Source organism: Melospiza georgiana, chromosome 2 (assembly GCF_028018845.1).
Source record: "Melospiza georgiana isolate bMelGeo1 chromosome 2, bMelGeo1.pri, whole genome shotgun sequence".
Lineage (NCBI taxonomy): Eukaryota > Metazoa > Chordata > Aves > Passeriformes > Passerellidae > Melospiza > Melospiza georgiana.
The window spans coordinates 30443805-30463497 of record NC_080431.1 but is presented as its reverse complement, the minus strand read 5'-3'; the positions used below and the strand labels follow the sequence as shown (position 1 = coordinate 30463497).

Below are 19693 nucleotides of genomic sequence, written 5' to 3'. Positions count from 1 at the left end.
AATGGAAATCTAAATAGGAATGGAATATTATAACGAGGACAGGGCTGTCACCAAATAAAGAAAAACTTCTGCAGAATCAACAACCCATTACGAGCGTCTTTGGGCCCTGCCAATGTAGCAGCACAAATGTTCTCACAGCACTGTATCTGAATAAAACATAGACACCTCTATTTGGAGCTGAGCTGAAGTTCATAAAGTAATGAACCATAAGCATTCATTTAAGGGGGTCAAGGGACAAGCATTAGGTGGGACATCCTTGCCATAGAAGCAGTGGACTACCACGATCCCACCCCACAACAGCACAGTTGTGGAAACTGCAGAACTGATGATCCACTTGGAAAATTATGCAGTTAATTTTTTAGCTCCTGCTAATATTTATCATCCAAAAGGTGCAGAAATAGGATCAAAACATAATTTGCAGAATGTGGGGATACGTCAAGGGAAAAAAATATTGCTGTCTGTTGTCTACAAGGTGTTGGTTTACCAGACTATTTTTACCATGCAATACAATATAGGCGCATGCCATGGACACTGACAAGGCTGGGAATATTTGTGCCCTCTAAGTACACTTTGATAAGGTAACTTTGCCTAGTCTTCGTTTTTATTTCTGCTCAAAAGCCATAAGTCTCTTAACTGTTTGCCTTCCTTAGTTCGTAGCACCCGAATGAGTGATTATGTTAATTACATATGGTAATTAGCAGTAAAACAAATAAGTGAAATTGACTGAGTGGAGACATCCACAGCAGCGCCTCAGCTGGTGTCAGGGCTCTATTGCTCTCTGTCTGAAAGGGCTAGGAAGGAATTCCAACGGGAAAAAAAAAAAATCTATCACCATTTCTGAAATAATGATTTCTAGTGGTTTCTCAATCAGTGGACTAATGAGGCATGCTTTAAGTCATTTTGGCTCACGTTTAGAAAATATGTGTTTCATTACTAGACAATCTGAATGGCTTCCCTAATTACATTCTGATACCTTCACACATTAACATCACTATCACTTGTCATGTTACCACACGATAACTCCACAGGTTGAAGTCATGGATGAAGAGAGCTTCTTACTAGACCCTGTGCATGAAAGTACCTGAATCAAAGAGCTGCATTAGTGGAGTAAATTAGACCTGTTTATAAAAGTATTTAATACTATGATATACTTGCTAGAATAAACAGAGCATGAAGACTCAATGCATGTATCAAACATACATATCATCCATAGATTAAAAGAGTCTGACTGAAAGTTTTGATGAAATCATTATTGAACCAATGCTATTTCGTAAAAGCTCAACCATTCAGCCTTTAATGAGTACAATTAAATGGAGGCTCTGACTAAAAAATGACATCCCCTCACTGCTTTCTATCATCCCAGATACCAAATGACTCACAGCCCAGGGACTTGGGCTGCAGTGGTGATGCTGATCTGCATTTCTGGCCCTCTGTGTCTGGGCAAAGTGAGACCAGGTTCATTCAGGAGACATGATTGTGTGAAAGAGCAGTGAAGGGACAAAGGACACATGTTGGGAGTCTGACAAAAACTCTTGCAATCCTTTTCACTATCACCTGTATCTTCTACTTTGAACAAATAACATGCTAATATAAAGTTTAATCTGCTCATCAACCCATAATTAACTGCTTTTCATGAAGTTTGAAGCCTCAGAGCTGGTAAAGAAGTCAGTTGCTTAGGACAACTAATCAATCATAATCCACCCGCCCCTCTTGTCTATGCAAGGGACATGGAGAGACCAAGTGGCTGCTAATCCTGCCACAAAGAGCCAAGCCACCTGGGTCAGGTGGGTGGATAGTGACAGAGTAACTAAAAGGTCAGCTTCTGCCACCAGCAAAGGGCACTTTTCTCATCCAGTGGCAGCTGGAATGCCAAGTCAGATTTTCAAGTGTTGTCTCTCATCTTGGCATGCCTTGTTAACATTCAGCCTCCTAAGTGTTAAAGGTGGCTTTATCAGTCTAGAGTGAGGTGGTCCATGGAGACAAATCTGAAGTAATTTCACAGAAGAATGACAAAGACAAAGTCTTTATAGAACTCCCTTTACAACCAGCCTCCAGTTGCTTGCTTTCCTAAGATGCCTGCAGCAGGAATTCCTGCTGCCCCAGAGTCAGAGGAAAAAAGAAGGAACCATGCACAGCTCAGCCCACGCACAGAGATTAGTAGGGCATCCTTCCAGAATGGAGGTCTCTTGCTTTGACCACTGCACTACTACAGAAAAACAGGGGTCACATCTACTTTAGCTTTAAGAATTTGTATCAAATTAATCATATAGATGTCCACATAAACAAATGGACTTGTAGCTCTGAATGCTTGCAGTTTCTAGAAGTATCTAATTTGGCATCTGATTTAGACTCACTTTTCAGCTTTTATTTTAGACTGGTGTGAGCATCCTTCCTCCTTCTCCAGATTTTTGTTAAGTGTTTATGACATCACACCACTCAACAAAGTCTGTGGCCATTCTGAATTCTAATCCAAGAGACAGAATGTTTCCCAATCTCTTGGAAACATTAAAACCCCTCATGGAAAATGTACTTAATGGATTGTGGCAGATCCAGATTCACAGCACACTAACCTAATCTTAATTTCTTCCTTCTGAACAATGGACCTAACGCACCCAATCATCCGGACTGAGAGCAATACCTTTGCAATGCCAAAGGGCTGCACATGCACAAGTATTTTCCCCATCCTATGAGAACTTGTAGTTCCATAGGAGCTACTTGAGAAAAAAAGCAACTGTCATCTTTGGTAGATAAAATTTCAATTTGTGCATAAAAAAAGGGGGTTATATTGATCATTGCATGAGTATTTTATTAAAACAATACCTAGAAGCAAATTGAGGAAATCTGACCCCACTCTGAAGTTTCATTTCACAAATATTATAAATTAAATATATATATTTATATCTAGCCATGCCAGACATTTTTCACAGGGACAAACTTTTTTCATATAGTTACCAATTTTAAAAAGGCCGTTATATAGAACTTCTGGGTCCCACATTAGAAGGAAGAAGCCCTTTTAATAAAGCAGGAAATATCTGAGACCCAAAGCTCTATTGCTGTTTTACAGGCCATAAATCAGATGGTTTTGCTGGTTCACTGTGCCAATGAACAGCATTCACTTCTGCTGTAAGGTAAGTAATGCTAATACAGATGCGGGCTTCATATATGGGCTTTGAAGCACTCCTTACCATGAACATTTGTTTTCTTTGCAATGGAATATGTGTGTTTATGTCCTACGTGTAAAATGGTCATTAATATGGTAGCTTTTGTCAAGCACTCTTTGCCAGTACAAGAAGTAATTAGTCTCATTTAATAGGGCATTGGCCCTAGCAACTGGTAGATGGGTTGATAATAAGGATAGAATTAAATCTTCTCCTTTCAGAATGATCTCTCATGGCCTAGAACTTCTCTTGCTTATTTTGTGGAATATTTTTAAACCTTAGGTATCTTTATTCAGGACTTCCTTTTCCTTTTAAGACTATTTGAAGCAATATGTAGCACTGTAAATCATGAAAAAACCTTCTCCAGAATTATGTGAAGAGTAAAATCACTGATGTGCTGCAAGTCTACATCTGTAGATGATTGCAGATGATTGCACCCATGAGGCACAGGAAATGATTACTAGCTGATGTAACAAAAACCTGAATGCAAAAGATACTGTACTGCATGGAAAGTGCAGGTAAGGAGGAAATCTGTACAGAATCCAACAACAGGGGGACTCTGGCATATTTGCATCCAAGAGGCACCCTTTTAATCAGCATCCACACAGACAGCTCTGCCAGCATCCTTAGTGTGGCCCTGAGAGCAATTGCTGCCATGCTAAATATGGACTAAAGGTAGATGCACATTCAGACAAACAGTGAGATGTAAGGCAGAAGTATTTGTCATAGCCCTCCAATTCCCAAGACTTGTATGCTCTCATTTAATCCAACAAATATATTTATGCTTTTTTAGGTATATTAGATGGAAATACTTAAACAAATACAATCATATGACTAGTAATTTTTACAATTAGTAGTGTCTGTTCACAAAAGTAATTTTTCTCAATATTTAGCTTAACTTTTTTTATGCACTTCATAATACTGTCACATTCTTGACTACACCCTCTGCAATTAAAAATAGCTAGGAAAAAAACAGATAAGAAGAAAAAAATCAGAACGAAGAAACAGGCTAGCTGTGAATGTACCTGATGCTCTCAGTGGGAGACAAGGCTACTCTAACATGAAGAAAACATCAACCCTTCTACAGAAGCCCAAATCAAAACCAGCTAAGAAGTCTGAGAAAGAGAAGAGCTTGTCAATACCATACAGGTAGAGACAATAGCAAGTAATTTTGCTACCCACATCCACACAGCCAGCCAAGCCTTTCATTCATATCCTTTCTCTTACTTCCACTCAGCCCAACAGGTAGCATTCAAAAAATCTTTCAGGCATCCTGAAGAATAAAAGATTCAATTTTATATTAAGGCTCACACTGTGTGAGAACAACACCTACTTAAGAAGCCAAGTTCTGCGTCTAACTGTTGGAAAGACTACTTGGATTTCTACTGAGTTCATGAGCAATTTACTATGGGAAAGCAGGAACTTCCTGTAGCCTCCCATCAGGTGGGACCTGATGAAGCTGAAACCAGCTCACTCTAGAGTAGTATCATTCTTTCCTTACTATTCCTTCCTCCCATTTCAGAACTTCCCAAACAAAGAATTTGAGGTACTGGGAGCTTTGCTAATTGGTTCATATTTCATTAATTCTTCAGTTTCATGAACAGTTATGAGATAGACCTCTGTGACTTTTGCTTGTAACTTTTCCAGAGGTACTGCCAGACAGAACTTCCCTGGATTTTAGTAACTTATCCTTAGAGATTACACTGCAAAGCTGGCAATACTAATTGGTGTTTACTTAATTCTACATGCAATCTAGCAATATGTACATTGAAAGACAGAGGCATTAGCTGTAGATATATTCTGATGTGGCCCATGTTGGAAAAATGATCTTCACAAGCATCTTGTGTAAGTTTCATGTTATTAATGTACATTAAAGGGTGCAGGCACTTGAGAACCTATGGCACAAATCTTCCTGTATCATTGCTGTACCAATGTAGAGGCAAGTTTTGTAAAGAGAAAGGAAACACTACACATTTTAAAAGGCTTTTAACATTGTCTCACCGTGACAACACACAGGAATATGGCTAGGTGACACTACTCTGTGATGGGTGCAAAACCAAATGGTTAGGTGTCCTTACCAGCAACTATTCAACTGTCAGAAAAGAAGATTGTCAAACAAAATTCCCGAGTCTAATCTTGGTCTGGTTTTATTTGTTTTTTCACTCTTGATCAAGTTGTTTGAAAATAAATTATACTCATGTAATTTGAAGATAAAAGTAAACTAAAAGGCGGTGGAAGCAATGAGGAGGAGAGAATTAAAACTCCTGAAGATCTTGAAAATTGAAGAAATAGTCTAGAAAAACAAAAGTAAGTACGCTATTCAACAGAGACAAATGCCAGGGTTTACATTTAAAAAAAATTAAATACACAAATAAAGGATGGGAAACAGTGATGGCAGGTCTTTCAGCAGGACACAAGGGCTGTAATAAATTAGAAAAACATGAAAAAGGAAAACATCTCACTGATATGTAGAAATTGTATCAGAGTTTAAAACCACATAAAATAATGGCTCTGCTGGGGTATTCTGACAGTACTGCATTTCAGCTAGGTGGTGGATCAGCCAGAGAAGGTCTAGAGAAGGAGAGTAAGAACAATTTAAGGTACAAAATATAAGTCTTTTAGTAAAAGGCTGAAGCATTTTGAGCCATATGGAAGGCATAATGAAAGATGCAGACAAGCTTTTTTTTTAAGGTTTTGTCTATGCCAGTAGTGAATAAGGTGGGAAATTATGATCTTAAACTCCATAAAGATGATAGATTCAGGTTATACTTTATGAAAATCTTCCTAAGAGGACAGACAATGAAGCAAGACAATAAATTGCCTGGAAGGACTGTGAAGTCGTCTTCTCATCAGAAGGAGATGGGCTAAATTACTCTGACAAGATAACTTCACATTTATCTTTAGTCTATAACTATGTTCTTCCTTAAACAATACGTATGTACTTGCATGGAAACATACATGAAACAGATAAATCGAACACCTCAAAATTAAAAATAGAAAACTTGGAAAATAAATATATTTTATTTATTTAAATAAGTACCAAGACTTACACTATCATCTTTCCAACCTTCATCATTTAAAGTCAAAGACACTTATAAAAATGGGACCAGGGCATGGCCAAAATCAAGGTATTTTCCATGTACAAAGCTACCTAATTGGTATATTCACAATATTAAAAACTCTGATAACTTTTATCTGATAAGGACAGTTTGGTCTTCACCCAGTAATAAAATAGTAAAAATCCCTCCTTTTTACTTTCAAGAGAAGAAAAAAACCAGAAATTATCAAATTCAAATATTCATAGCTTGTACTTATATGCCACAAATTAAGAGTTACTAATTATACAGTTGCTGCCAAACTGCTACACTCTTGTGATTTTTGTAATGATAGATTTGAGGATCCAACAGGACAGGCTGTATCATAATATCTGCAATCTGAAATACCAATGAATGTACCAAAATGTAGCATAATTACAGAGAAAATATTTATTTAATTACTTACCCGCACACAAAAAGATGCATCACAAAATGGATATTTATAAAATATTGATGAATTTGCAGGTTATAATCCTGTTCATAACAATCCCAATTTGAGGAAGATTATTTAACACTTTTTGGCAAAGCTAAGTCTTATCCAGCATTTTAAAATTTAGTTATCAGCCTTCAATTGATATTCAATTTAACTTCTGGCTACTGTTCTCAGGAGTGTTATAACCTGGTTCCCTATTTCTAGACAAAAACAACTCATCAATTATAGGTCTCCTAGGTCTATTAGCAATCTCTGACCTTTAAAATGCAAATACTCAGAAATAAATATTGATAAGACATAACACTGTGTCTCAGGAGACCAGAGTTTCAGCCCTGTTTTTTTAGCTTGTTTTGAAGGCATCCGTGGACAAACTATTTCGCCTGTCTTTGCCAACCTGCCCCCATCATTAAAAACAAGCTGGTGTCCTTTATTAAGCACTCTCGTTCAACTCTTCTACCCACTGAAGCTTTTCTAAGACACTGCAACTAGTTTTCCCTGGTGGGCAGCTGGAACAACACCCTTCAATGCCAAAAAATACTTTTCTCCTACCAAGATAAGAAGAGTGAATTCAATCTGAGGCCTAATTATTCTGGCAATATCCCTATCCTCATGCTCTCCTCCCAAACTACCTGGAACTACAGAACTTGAGTGTGGGTGGTTTTAGGTTCTGGCGTGAACTCAGCCTATGTTCATCCAGGCATGACAGTAAATCTGAAGGCTGACTGAGAGATAAAACAGGATTATCCTTTGAGATCAACAGAAGAAAAAAATTACAGGAGATCTGGTACTTTCTATGGTGTTATCTACTTAACAGTACTGGAACAAATGGTACACTTCTGACTTGCAGAGGGAACAGAAGGTAGCTTGGCTGAAATCAGGTTTTTGTCCCTTTCTCACAAGTGAAAAGAGAATGAAAATGGCAGGTTTTGTTCATTAATTATTTGGTATCCCAGAGTATTTGTAGCAGGACTCTGAGACTTGCTTGAAACTCTGTGGCTCATTGTGTATATCAAGAAACCTGAATATTCAGGAACCAACTGAAGCATATTTCAGCTACAAAGGCTTTCAATACTCAAAAAAACTTTTTGGATTTCAGTCATTAAACCTTTTCATTACCTTCCAATTCAGCTGAGGCCAGGATAACAGTCTGGAGCTCAAGCCAGAAAAATGAAAAAAAAGAAAAGACCACAAAAAATCCTTATCAGAGTCAAAGCAATGCATCAGAAAGAATTCAGCCTGTGGGTACACTCTGTCATTTGAAGGTACTTTCCTACCTGTCCTGAAATGAAAATTTACAGCTGCAGGCTTCTGTTGGACCTTTGTCTGCTCAATAAATGTGAAATAACCGCAATATTTTGACAGACTAACTGCATATTTTCCATTTGGATGTGGATCTCACCACAGCTGCCCATGCTCTTGCCACCTTTCCTGCTTTTGTGTTCTACACTCATTTTCTCATGGGGATGGCACAACATATTGCAGCTGTCAGAGATTGTATTTTCCTGGTAACTGCAGTGTTTTGCACAGAACACAAATTGGACCTGTATTGCAAAATCTGCCTGACTCTCAATCATTTTTCTGGCTGATGTTCTGACTTACACAGTTCGGATTAAGATTGCCACAGATACAGGATATCATTTTTTGTCCCAGCTTCTCCTTAGTAACAAGATAATTATCAAAGTAATTCTGATTTTTTTTCCACAGGAATTACTACTAAAATTAGACAAACAGAAGGGATTTTATGCTCTAAAATGGATCAAATATAAAAACAGAAATTAGTCATTGCATTTGCATACTGGTGATAATCAACAGTTGACTCCTTATAAAGACATGTTTTAAAAGTATTTAAATCCTGGGATCCCAGGCAATGCAAAAATATACCATAACTGCAAAGCAAACAGCACAACTTCTCTTTCTGGCATGTGCTCTACTTGAGTAGAATACTGATTGCACTTGATGTCTTTTCATCACAGACATGAACTATCTCTTCCATTCATTTCAAAAACAGTTTTAAATGGATACTGAAATGGATTTTACCAGTAGAACAGACCTATCTCATTAAAGCCACTGTAGCCCAGCTCTTGCCTGCTAAGTCCCAGATCTTCAAGGTCCATGCATTTAAATCCAGGTGGGCACTGGTAACCTTCTTCTAGCTCTCTGGAACAGTGGGTGTCTGGGATAGCTAAATTATTCCAGGTTACATTTCTGTGAAAAATACAAAATTAAGTTGTTACATAAACTCAGTTCATAGCAAAACTAAATATTTGAAAGTGAGAGGACTAAAGGGAAAAGTTCATCAGCTGTTATTTTTACTATCTGATGTTCTTTGGTATACACTGTTTTCATTAATTAAGCAGTTATTGCAAAGGGCAAGCTAACACACTCCTAAAACTTCATCCTTATGTAATGACAGTACAAATACTACCAGCAGAAATTTCACACTAATGCCTAGAGACCCCATAAAAAGGGAGACTCTCCCAGAAATGGAAGAGTTAACATTCAGCAGCTCCAACTGTTTTTTAATGCAATTTGAAGACAATATTTCAAGCTCCTTTGCAGATCTTGAGAGTGTGTTGAACTGGAGTCAGTACTATGACTTTGACTTACAATGGCATTACCTGTGCTTGCTTTGACACTCCTTAGAAGGATCCTTGTGGATGACTTGTCAGTCACCAGAGTATGTATTCAGCTTCTTGTAACTTGCTCAGTACAGGTTCCCATCACAGATGAAGGGTCACAGGAAAGAAGCAAAACCACTACATGTCCAGTGCAATTAGTATCTAGGCACTGCTGTGACTGAAACAGATCTCTGACTTCTTTTAGGTCAGTCCAATGATTTGGTATAAGAGACAAAAAAATCTGAACTGGTTTGAATTGGGTCAAGGTAATTTATATAAGTGACTGTATTTTAAAATAGAAAGATCATGAGACAAGGGCCAGTACCCCAACACAATGCCACAGTGTTGGCCATTTTTACCGTTGCCATCTTATTGCAGGGTTCTATACTGTTGTCTCCTTATCACAAAACTTTCATACCTTGGTGTTTCTCATGGACAGCTCCTCCAAGCACTGCCTCTTTCTTCTTCACCAAGTAACCAACTGACTCCAGTTCTCTTCTCAACCAGCCACCCCACTCTTTTATAGCACTCTTCTTCTCAGGGGTTACAGCTGTGGCCTGTTAAAGCCAGGCCTGTTCCCAATCTTAGATAATTGGCCCAGCTGCAACTCCTTAGGGGTAAGATTACTTTCTACACTATCTTTATTTTCTTATATTCTGACCCCCTACAGTCAGAGGCTGAGCACCACTTGTTTTCCCAGTTTCTCTAGCAGCCGTGGTTGAGCTGCTGGAGGCTTTGTCACACTGGAGCACAACAGGAATTTAGCTAGTCCCAGCACTAAGGGCCAGAGAAACTAAAATGATAAGGAGGACAAGGTTGTTGCTCTCTGTGCTATTAAATATATGCCTATGGGTTATAAATATGTAAATATGGGTTATCGAAATACTCCCAAACTTTGGGAAGGAGAAGCTTAGGCAGTTGATTCCCCCTAATCTCTTACAGTGCCTAGTTAATCATCACAATACACAATCCTTTGCCACAGACTGATCACCCCGTTTTCCCAGTAGTTTAGTTAAGAGGTAACCTTAGGAAACCACCTCCTCCGCCCTGAGCAGATCCCTGCTAGGATCTGCAAAGCAACACAGCAGAGAAATAGGGATTTATGTTACTTGTGCTATGGGGCTGCTGGGCAAACTCAAGAGAAGAAAGGTCCAAATAAGGCTCCAACTCTGCTGAATGAGCACACAGCTAAGCAGCAACTGTTTTTCTCCCTGCTTGTACTCTCTCATCTAGCAAATGAAAAATCCTGATTTTTGGTTCAGTTCTAGGGCAATTTCAAATCAGACATGAAAAGCTAATCACAATGAGTTCTGGTCTGAGGAAAAAAAAAGTCAATAGCATTTTCCATTCTTTTTCAGGTTAATTTTGACTTCCTGGTCACAGCACAAACTTTTGATATAAAAACATCCAAAATGAATTGCTGAAAGTTATGAAAAAAATGCTGTTGTATTCACTCTGTTATCCAGACGCATCGACCAGTGTCTTAAAATACAAAATTTCAAATTATCTCGCTTGTCCACAGAAAAGGTGGAACTTTTCAGCCTGCCCTTTAATATAATTAGTATCTTCTTGTTCTTCTGAAAGTCCTTTTCCTTTAATCTAAATCACAGAAGTATTTTAACAACTAAACCGGGTGAACAGAAGCTTTAATTATGTTTTTTTTATTGCTTTTATGCACTGCATGGAATAGCATTACATTATTTGAAACCTGTCAGTGTGAAAACAAAACATCCTACAAAATTTTTTCCTAGGCAATTATAAATGCAGATAAATAACAACTGTGGTATCTATCCTGTAGCCATTTCTTTATGATGCCAGAGAGACATATATATCTGCATGGCTGCACACACAGACATGTACAATTCCAGATGGAGTTTTAAAGAACACCCTGAAATGTAGCAGTGTGCATAACTAAAAAGACACAGATCCACAAGCATATGTGTATTTGTTCCAGGTTTGTAAACATGCTCAGCACATGTCATTCAAGTATTTCAAAATTAATCTGTTCACTCTAATTTCTTTACATTAGATGTTAATTCATACCCAGTTTCATGCTTTATGTTAGATTTATGATACTGCTATCCAAAAGCCATTATCATATATGGGATTAACATAAAACAATATTTTACATATATTTTTAGAAATTAAAATTATTCATCGGCACAGGCAGATTCAGAACCTCAGCTACTGGTAGCCAATTAATTACACATTATGGCTTGCATTAGAAAATCCCTCAAATTCCAAGAGGGCAGCAGCATGAGGGCATATTATTAAAAGCATTGCTGGCTCTCAATCACTGCAATGCAAAGCATTTACTTAAGTGCTTCATTTAAACTTAGATAATTTTTTTTTGTTTATCCTCCTCTTAAAGGAAAAAAAAAGTTGTAAAGTTGTCTCTGTGCACTGAGTATGATTTAGGCTAAAAATGAAGTCTCTCTGCTTATAGTAACTGTACAGATACAGGCCTTTTTGGCTCACTGTCCCTTGGCAAGTTGTGTTCTGCCTCATGACAATAAATAAGCATAGACTGGTGAACATGGACTAGAGAACATTAGATATCTAGAAGTGACTAGAATATCACCAGGTGTTTTCAATATAAGATGATTTAAATTTTAATTCCCCATTGGCCATACTCAGTATCAATTAAGTACTGAGATACTGATTAAGCCCATAACTAGTTTTAAGCATCTCAAAAGTTCAATTAGGCAATGTTCTTAAATGTCTTGCTGAACAGGATAAATTGCCTAGATAAATTTATGAACAAGAAATAATTTGTCCCAATAGTCCCACAATATTTCTGTGCAGAGTCTGTGGAGTGCAGCATCAACCCAACAGGCAAGCTGAGAAATCAGTTCTGCACAGGAAAACCAAGGATGAGGAAGGAGATAATTGACTCCACTTCACTTGATAGGCATCCTTCAATAGCAAGACTGTTGCAAAAGACACAGGACTGTTGCTCTGACATGTTTAAGTGCCTGAAGAATGTTATGATTACATACATATGTATACCACAGGAAGGACATGAATTGATATCTCTTGGGAGTACAGTGCCTGTTTTCCATGGCATCTGTTACAAAACTGGTCTTTCAACCACCATGTGCTCATGTGAGAACATTTCCCTCTTTCAGCACCTTCTCCTTACTACAGCAGTTCTTCAAAGAGGGGTTTTCACACCCTAAGAGACAAATTACCGTGGAAGATTCTAGCTTCCTGTTTTCTGCTAGCCTGACTTTCTCTAATGAAAATAGAGATGAGAAGGAAAAAAGGGATTTTGTTTTTATTCTGGTATTCTATTAATTTTCTAGGATAACACCAGAAAGCTTCTTGTGCAGTTTCTAGATCCAGAAAATAAAAAAAAAAAGCTCAAAATAAAACCTAAGTAGTCTACTTATTGATTTATTGATAAGGTATAAAGAATAATTTGAAATGGTTGATTAGGTAAAGAAGTTAATAAGTAAAACTTACTTAACTGGAGCTGAAAGGTTTTCTGTATTTGTTAAAAGGAACCCTGTGTCTGTCCCTGCACAAAACCAGGCTGCCCAGCTGCTGACTGAAGAGCTACTGCATGTTAAAAATACCATATCAGACATAAAAATGGCTGGCCAATCATGATGCAAATAAGTAGCAATGGTGCAGCTTCCAAAGAGGGAGCAATACATTAACTAGGGCTCAGAGGAATTGGCACTGTGCTCTGTGCTATCCATTTCCATTAGTGACCTGGGGGACCCTATGAACCCAGCTACATCAAAATCACACCAAGCATATGATGAAGGAGAACAAAAACCTTTGAGAACAGAGAATGATTATGCAGTTCTGAAGACTTTAAAGGTTACTCTCAATAACTGTGATTTAATGTCAAGCAATAAATTCAGAAAGTGATAGAACCTAAACAAAAATGGACACTGCTGTATAGAAAGTACTAATATCAAAATAAGCTTAGATCAGATGACTGATAAAAATTTTTCCTTTAGATATCAAGAATTATAGTTTTTTTCTTTTGCTAGACATCTAACTGAATATGCAATTTTGAAAAAAATAATCCAATCCTGTATGTTTCAGAAGAGATGCTTCTGCTTTGCCATATTGCCAGAACACAAGGGAAAAGCACCAAGCTAGTGAGACTCTAGCAATAAATAAATAAATCCAGAGAACTCCATGTTACACAGACCTTTTTCCTGAAGCTCAAATTAAATGAATGCTGAGCTAGGATCTCTCAGTAAATGCTTTCTGATGAAGTAATACTGTATTTCTACATTGACTTTAGACAAGTTATCTGATGAATATTAATACATAGCTCTCTTACATATATAGGTCAATGATATCTAATAATTTGTCTTTATTCTGAAAATCAGGGTCATCTACTACCACAAAACAACTTCCCTGCACTATTCAACCTAATTATTATAGTCCACAAACCTATTTTTTAAAGCTTTAAATTTTATCTTATATCAGTATTTTATGAAATGAGATGTAAATTAAAAGCTGAATTCATTCTGTGAAAGTAAGGTCAGCTGTGTCATAAGCATTCTGTTTTTAACAACGTTTTGGTGCTTTTTTTGAAACAACATAATACAAAAGCAAAATATGTGTAGATGTGTATTAATAGTAGTGGAACCTCTCAGGTCACAAATCTGATATAGAAAATGCTAATTACTAGGGTAGCAAATAAAAACTTTTTTTTTACAAATATATTTCTAATTCAATGAATCATAAAAAAGAACAGATTGTCACACCAAAAGCAGAATAAGTTGTTTAATCACCAACACTTCACACTCTAGATTTAAAGCTCCCTCCCACAACTGAGTCAATGTAAATAGCCAAAACTTGTAACTCAACTTTATTTTCCTCACACTGACTACTGCTGCCTTGGGGATGCCTCATGGTAGCTCTCAGTATTTAGATGCTGATCTAGGAGGTCCCAGGTCTCTGAGACCCCTGTGTCCTACTTGAGCATCTTGGATATATCAGGAACACAAATGCCTGCCCATGAGTAACTGCCTCAAGTTAAAAACACTCCAAGCTAAAAAAAAGAGGCACTTTCTATGATCAGCCAAGTCCTTAGACTTAGTTTGTTTTCCCCCTGCACCTTCAGCCAGTTATAGAGCATATAATCTTGTTCTCCAACCAAAAGACTTTCCTTAAGGAAGAGAATTTACAGAGATAAAAAGAAAAAAATACTCATGGCATAACTATAATTAATTGCTGTAATTTTATACAAATAGAAATGAGAAAATCTGTGGTTAAGATTCTTATGACAATATTATACAGAAACATTGTGCAGAAAGGAAGTTTTAAACTACTTTTCTAATTAGACCTTATCCTCTTAAAGGCTCAGATAATTCATGGCAATTGCTATGCACCTGATGATACCATTAGGTAGTAAAAAATATTTGAATTTTTATTTAGTATTCCAAGTTACATTTGTTTTCAGAAACTTTGGGAAGTTGAAAGACAGGAAGCCTAGATGGAAAATTGCTTGCTTTTTACCCGATTCCTTGCAAAAAGTAAAATAGAGAAAGGTTAAAGTTGATTTGTTGCATAGTGACCGTGAAAACAATCTAAGCACCTAGGCAAATTTCTTTTGATTTTTCCTTTTATATGTGCTCATCCAATCAAGTATTTTTCTCCTTCTTTTCCTTCTGCAGAGTTTCCCAGAGTGGGAAACTGCACATACAACTGCTGTTAAGAGATAGCTCCTAGACTACTTCCTTACACTAGTGCTCTTTTTACAGGCCTAACAATAATAACAGCTGCTTCTGCACAATTGTTAGAATAGAAACAATATTGTGCTATAATAATTGTAACAGCTTTGTTTCTATCACAAAGTCTTCTGTTTACTATTTTCATAATTATTACCCCATTATGATCTCAGCTTAACAAAGACAAAATTAACAAATAAATCACGGATATTGATATCTCTAAAATTTGCAGTAGTAAGTCTTTATGATTGGGCATAATTTTTTCAACTTTTCACTCAGTCTTGTCCCTGTAGTGAGACACACATATGATTGTTAACTTCAGTGAAATGGCTCCATACTGCAATTGAGTTCTACTGATACACCTTCTAATTTGTGCAGAAAGAGATGGCAACTTAGAACCATGCTGCTGCTGGAGCCATTACAGGTTCGAGAGAATCTAGGACTGTCATCCAAAATCATGGGTGAAAATGAAAGAAATGTCAGAGAGAACCTCTCTGGTTTAAGGACTGCAGATTTGCTTAGGCACAATTCTTCCTCTGATGTTTTATAATCTTAATATTCCTGAGTATTCCCAAGGGTAATTTTTAAATATTTTACTTTTGGTCAAATTTAAATCTAAGGTTTCATGTACCATACTTTCAGAGCCAGTTTCCTGTTTTTAATCCAACAACAAAATCTGTGTTATCTTTTAAACTGTAAGTGCAAAGTTTTCATCCATATTTAATGTTTCTCATAATTATATCTGTAATTATAACTATAAAGCCTTCAACTCTTTCTGGTAACAGATTTTGTCTTATATCTATTCATTACTTTTATCATATTGAAAGATAAGATAGGGCATGCTTAAGGACTCATGGATTTACAAACAGCATAAACACAAAGCTTAAGCTTTGGCAACGTTCCATATTTTACATTTTAGCTTGGCAAACACAGACTCTACTAATCAAGAATTAGTAACTGAAGAGAATACCAGACAGCATCTGCTAGGGATAATTATATTCAAATCAACAAGCCCAAATAACCGAGGGCATCTCTTCCATTAATTTTTGATAAATCTTGAAATAGCAGGGAAATTCCGGAAGAATGCTAATGTGCCATTAATTTTTAAAGAACAAGCAGCTCAAGTGCTTAGCCTAACATCAAGCAAGACAAAAGAAAGAGCAAGCTGATAAAAAGTCTAGTTGGTCAAGAGTAAAGAACATTAATGTAGTAAGTGGCAGCCAGAATGGATTTAGAGAAAATAATACTCATCACAGCAACATGATTTTTGTAAGATTACAGATTTGTCAAATGAAATTGCCTATCTTGGACTTTGTAAAGCAATTAATTCAGTAACATATGACTGATTAAAAAGTTGGCACTATATAATATCAATAAAGTACCAGCTAAATGGGCTGAAAACTGATTAACTGACATGTCAAAAACACTTCCCAGTGAAATTATCAAAATTATCTACCAGAATCAATGAGGGAAAAACATACAAAAATAAGAATGAGAACAGAAACATAAACAACAATAAGAACAAGGCATTATGACAAGTTATCAGAATTACTTGGTTAGCTTGATCAAATAACCTAAAATATGCTTTAATACAGCCAAATGCAAGGTTATAATGGCAGGATCACTGGCCTGTGGCCTATGCATTAAAAGGGATAAGAGGATGGAAATATTATGTTATAGAATATAGGTGCCACACAAAATTTGAGATGAGGGGATATAACAAGGCATCCTCTCATATTAGTCCCAATAACATCATGGCAAGAAAAAACTGCTTCTCCAGACTGTACACACATAAGCAATAATGAATTAATGTTCCTCTGCACATGAAACTTATACAAATCATGATTAGTATTACATACAGATTTTTGATCACAGTTTAATATTTTAAAAACTGAAGAAGTAATAGAAAAAAAGAAAATGATAACATTGAAGAAGATGGTTTGCAGAAAAAGATCTAAAGAGCTGAATAATGTTAGTTTATTGAAAAACATATTGAAAGGTGCTTCAATTGTTCTAAGTGGATTCACACAGAGAAAATACTAGGAATTAAGGTTCTGTGTAATCTGGCATAAAAAATTATAACAAGAATAGAAAGCTAACAGTAGAAACCAGACAAATTAAAATGATGAATTAGGAACACTTCTTAACAGTGAAATAGTTTTTGTAAGAAACAAAAAATTTCCCTTGCTTATGCTGTTCTTCTGCAAACCAGTCAAGAATAGCTACACACCTAGGAGATGCACTGGAGTCAAACACAAGCTATATGGTGTCATAGAAGGGAAAAAACTGAAGCCTGACTAGATGATACAATAGTTACTTTTAATTTTAAAATCAATATAAAGATACCGTAATATCTTATTACTGCTAACGTATTTTCTTTCAGTAGTTTTCCCCAATGTAAATTACTCTTTTAATATCTTGCAATTGAGTTTAGATCTTTTATTCACTATTATCTGTTCACTTTCAGGCTCCAGTGTTGGAGGGTTTTTTTTTGCCAACTGGAGTCTGTGGATGAAACTTGGATAATCTTAGTTTTTTCCCATTTTAGAAGACAAAAATTACTTACATGTTTATTCAACAAATTAAGAAAACTTATGCACTTTCTTTTCCTGCCCATATTCAGTAATAAGGCACCATCACATCAGACTGCCTATTATGTGAGGCAGCAACACTGAGTAAAGTTGGGTTTGATTTTGATTGTAGTATTTTTTCATTTCACATGTGACCTAAGTTAGCATCTAAAAATGTACCTTTGATGTTGCTTCTATTGCTACTCACTGCACAGGAATTTTGAACAGATTCAGATTAAATCACTAACCTTATCTCACACTTCAGGGTGCAAAAGTTCAAAGATCCAACACCTCTTTGCTGAACCCCTAGAAGGAGCTGCACAAGTAAAGACTGCAGCTCTGATGCCCTGACTTACCCTGCCTCATTTTAGGTAATGAAGACGGAGAGAGGGAAATACAACTCCAGAGGTTCAAGGTCAGTGGGTTCCTCCACACCTGAGGCACCCTTCTCTCTCTGACAGCTAGAGAGGAAATTCAGGGTATTTAGATTCCTAGCACAGGTGCTAACATCAAAGTCAGATGATTCTGTTCCCATGGCAGATCACTGATGTTACACAAAGACAATAGTGTCACGAAAAGAACCAAATGAGAATGCCCAAATGAAAACAGGATGGCTGCAGGTACTCAACAAATTTGACAAACCATTGGTTTGATCACTTGTTACTGGCATTAGAGGAAATTAAATTCAACTTACTCAGCCATTACCCTTCAAAGCAACTAAGTCACTGAAGTTCACCACAGAAAAATGAGTAAAAGAAGAAATATATCCTATGGAAAGTGCTGAAATGTACATACAAGTACTAGAAAAAAAGCTCAAAAAAGAAAATATCAGAAGTTCCAGTATGCATTTTTTATAAAGTAACATGCACAAACAGTACTAGTTTGAGATTTCGTCAAATTCCACATGACATAACAACTCTAGTACACCCCATTTTTGTGGCTGCAACAGTCAGTCCTGACACAGCTGAATTCAAATGGAAATTGCATTATATGTATGCCAATGCAAAACTTATTTCAGAAGAATCAAAATAACATGAATTAATGGCATTTACACAATGAAGGAAGCTGTCACTCTAAGTGCTTAATATACAGGACATAAACAGGAAGAGTTAAAATCAAATCCAGCTAGCTTGCATGAATCTGCATGTTACTGAGGTATATTAAATTAGACTTATTTATAAGTTGAATTGATCTCATACATATAGTACTGTTATAATCCAAAACAGCATTAATTTATAGTATTTAGAAGAAAGATTAAAACCCACCTCTCTTGTCTTTTAAATTGCAACATCGTGAACTGAAACTTCTATAACAATCTAAGCTGAAGACTGTATCCAAGTTATTTTAAAGTATTTGGTGATTTTGAAGCTGAGGACCACTCCAAAAAATCTTAATGTTATATATTGGAATTCTCTGGATGAAATATAGAAAAATATCTTCTAAGTTGCTGTCTAACCACTATAAGGAAAACACAAGGCAAATAATCTGCACTGTAGGATTTGAAAATCTCAAGATTGAAGTTCATCTGGGAATTACATCCATCAAAGTTTACTTGCATTTTGGATGTCTCACCCACAAAGCAGTTAGCTGCATCCAATGAGTGGGGAAAGTTTTCCTGACTCTTTCTTTGGACCACTGCAACATGCAGTTTTATCTCACTAGACTTTTTCCTTAGGCACCAGACAGGGTGATCTTCAGCATGATAAGAAAATACTGCCCTGAATCTAAATCTGAACTACATACAAAACTAATTCCTTCCTAAAGGTCGTGTTGCAAAGTGTGAAGACCATACACAGGATGCCTTCATCAAATGCATTTACACACACCAGTCACAAACATCTGAAATGGCAGGAGATGTGACTTAACCCAGAAAAAGGGGCTGCTACCACTGAGCACCTAAGAGAAAAATTTCAACATCATCCAGCTAGTTCAAAAAGGAAATTAGCATTTGGTGACTGGCCATCTGACAAGGCCCATCCACCAAAGCTCTCACTTTACCTGGGAGAAAGCAGCTTGATATCTCCAGTTGATAGCATGACTGGTACTCAAAGTAGGCAGGAAGACTTACTGCCAAAATTGGATTGCTGTGAAAGGGCTTCTCTGTCAGGGCATTGCAGGGA

At 36.7% G+C, this 19693-nt stretch overlaps 1 protein-coding gene across 4 annotated transcripts in view; it reads right to left on the bottom strand.

Annotated features, from left to right (window-relative positions):
• Nucleotides 1-19693, bottom strand: part of NALCN (sodium leak channel, non-selective) — a 223576-nt gene that overhangs the window by 163048 nt on the left and 40835 nt on the right. For all 4 annotated transcript variants that reach the window (XM_058043866.1, XM_058043893.1, XM_058043875.1 and 1 more), the window contains exon 7: nt 8737-8891. In XM_058043866.1, the coding sequence (XP_057899849.1) occupies nt 8737-8891 (155 nt within the window). The remainder of the gene's footprint in view (nt 1-8736; nt 8892-19693) is intronic.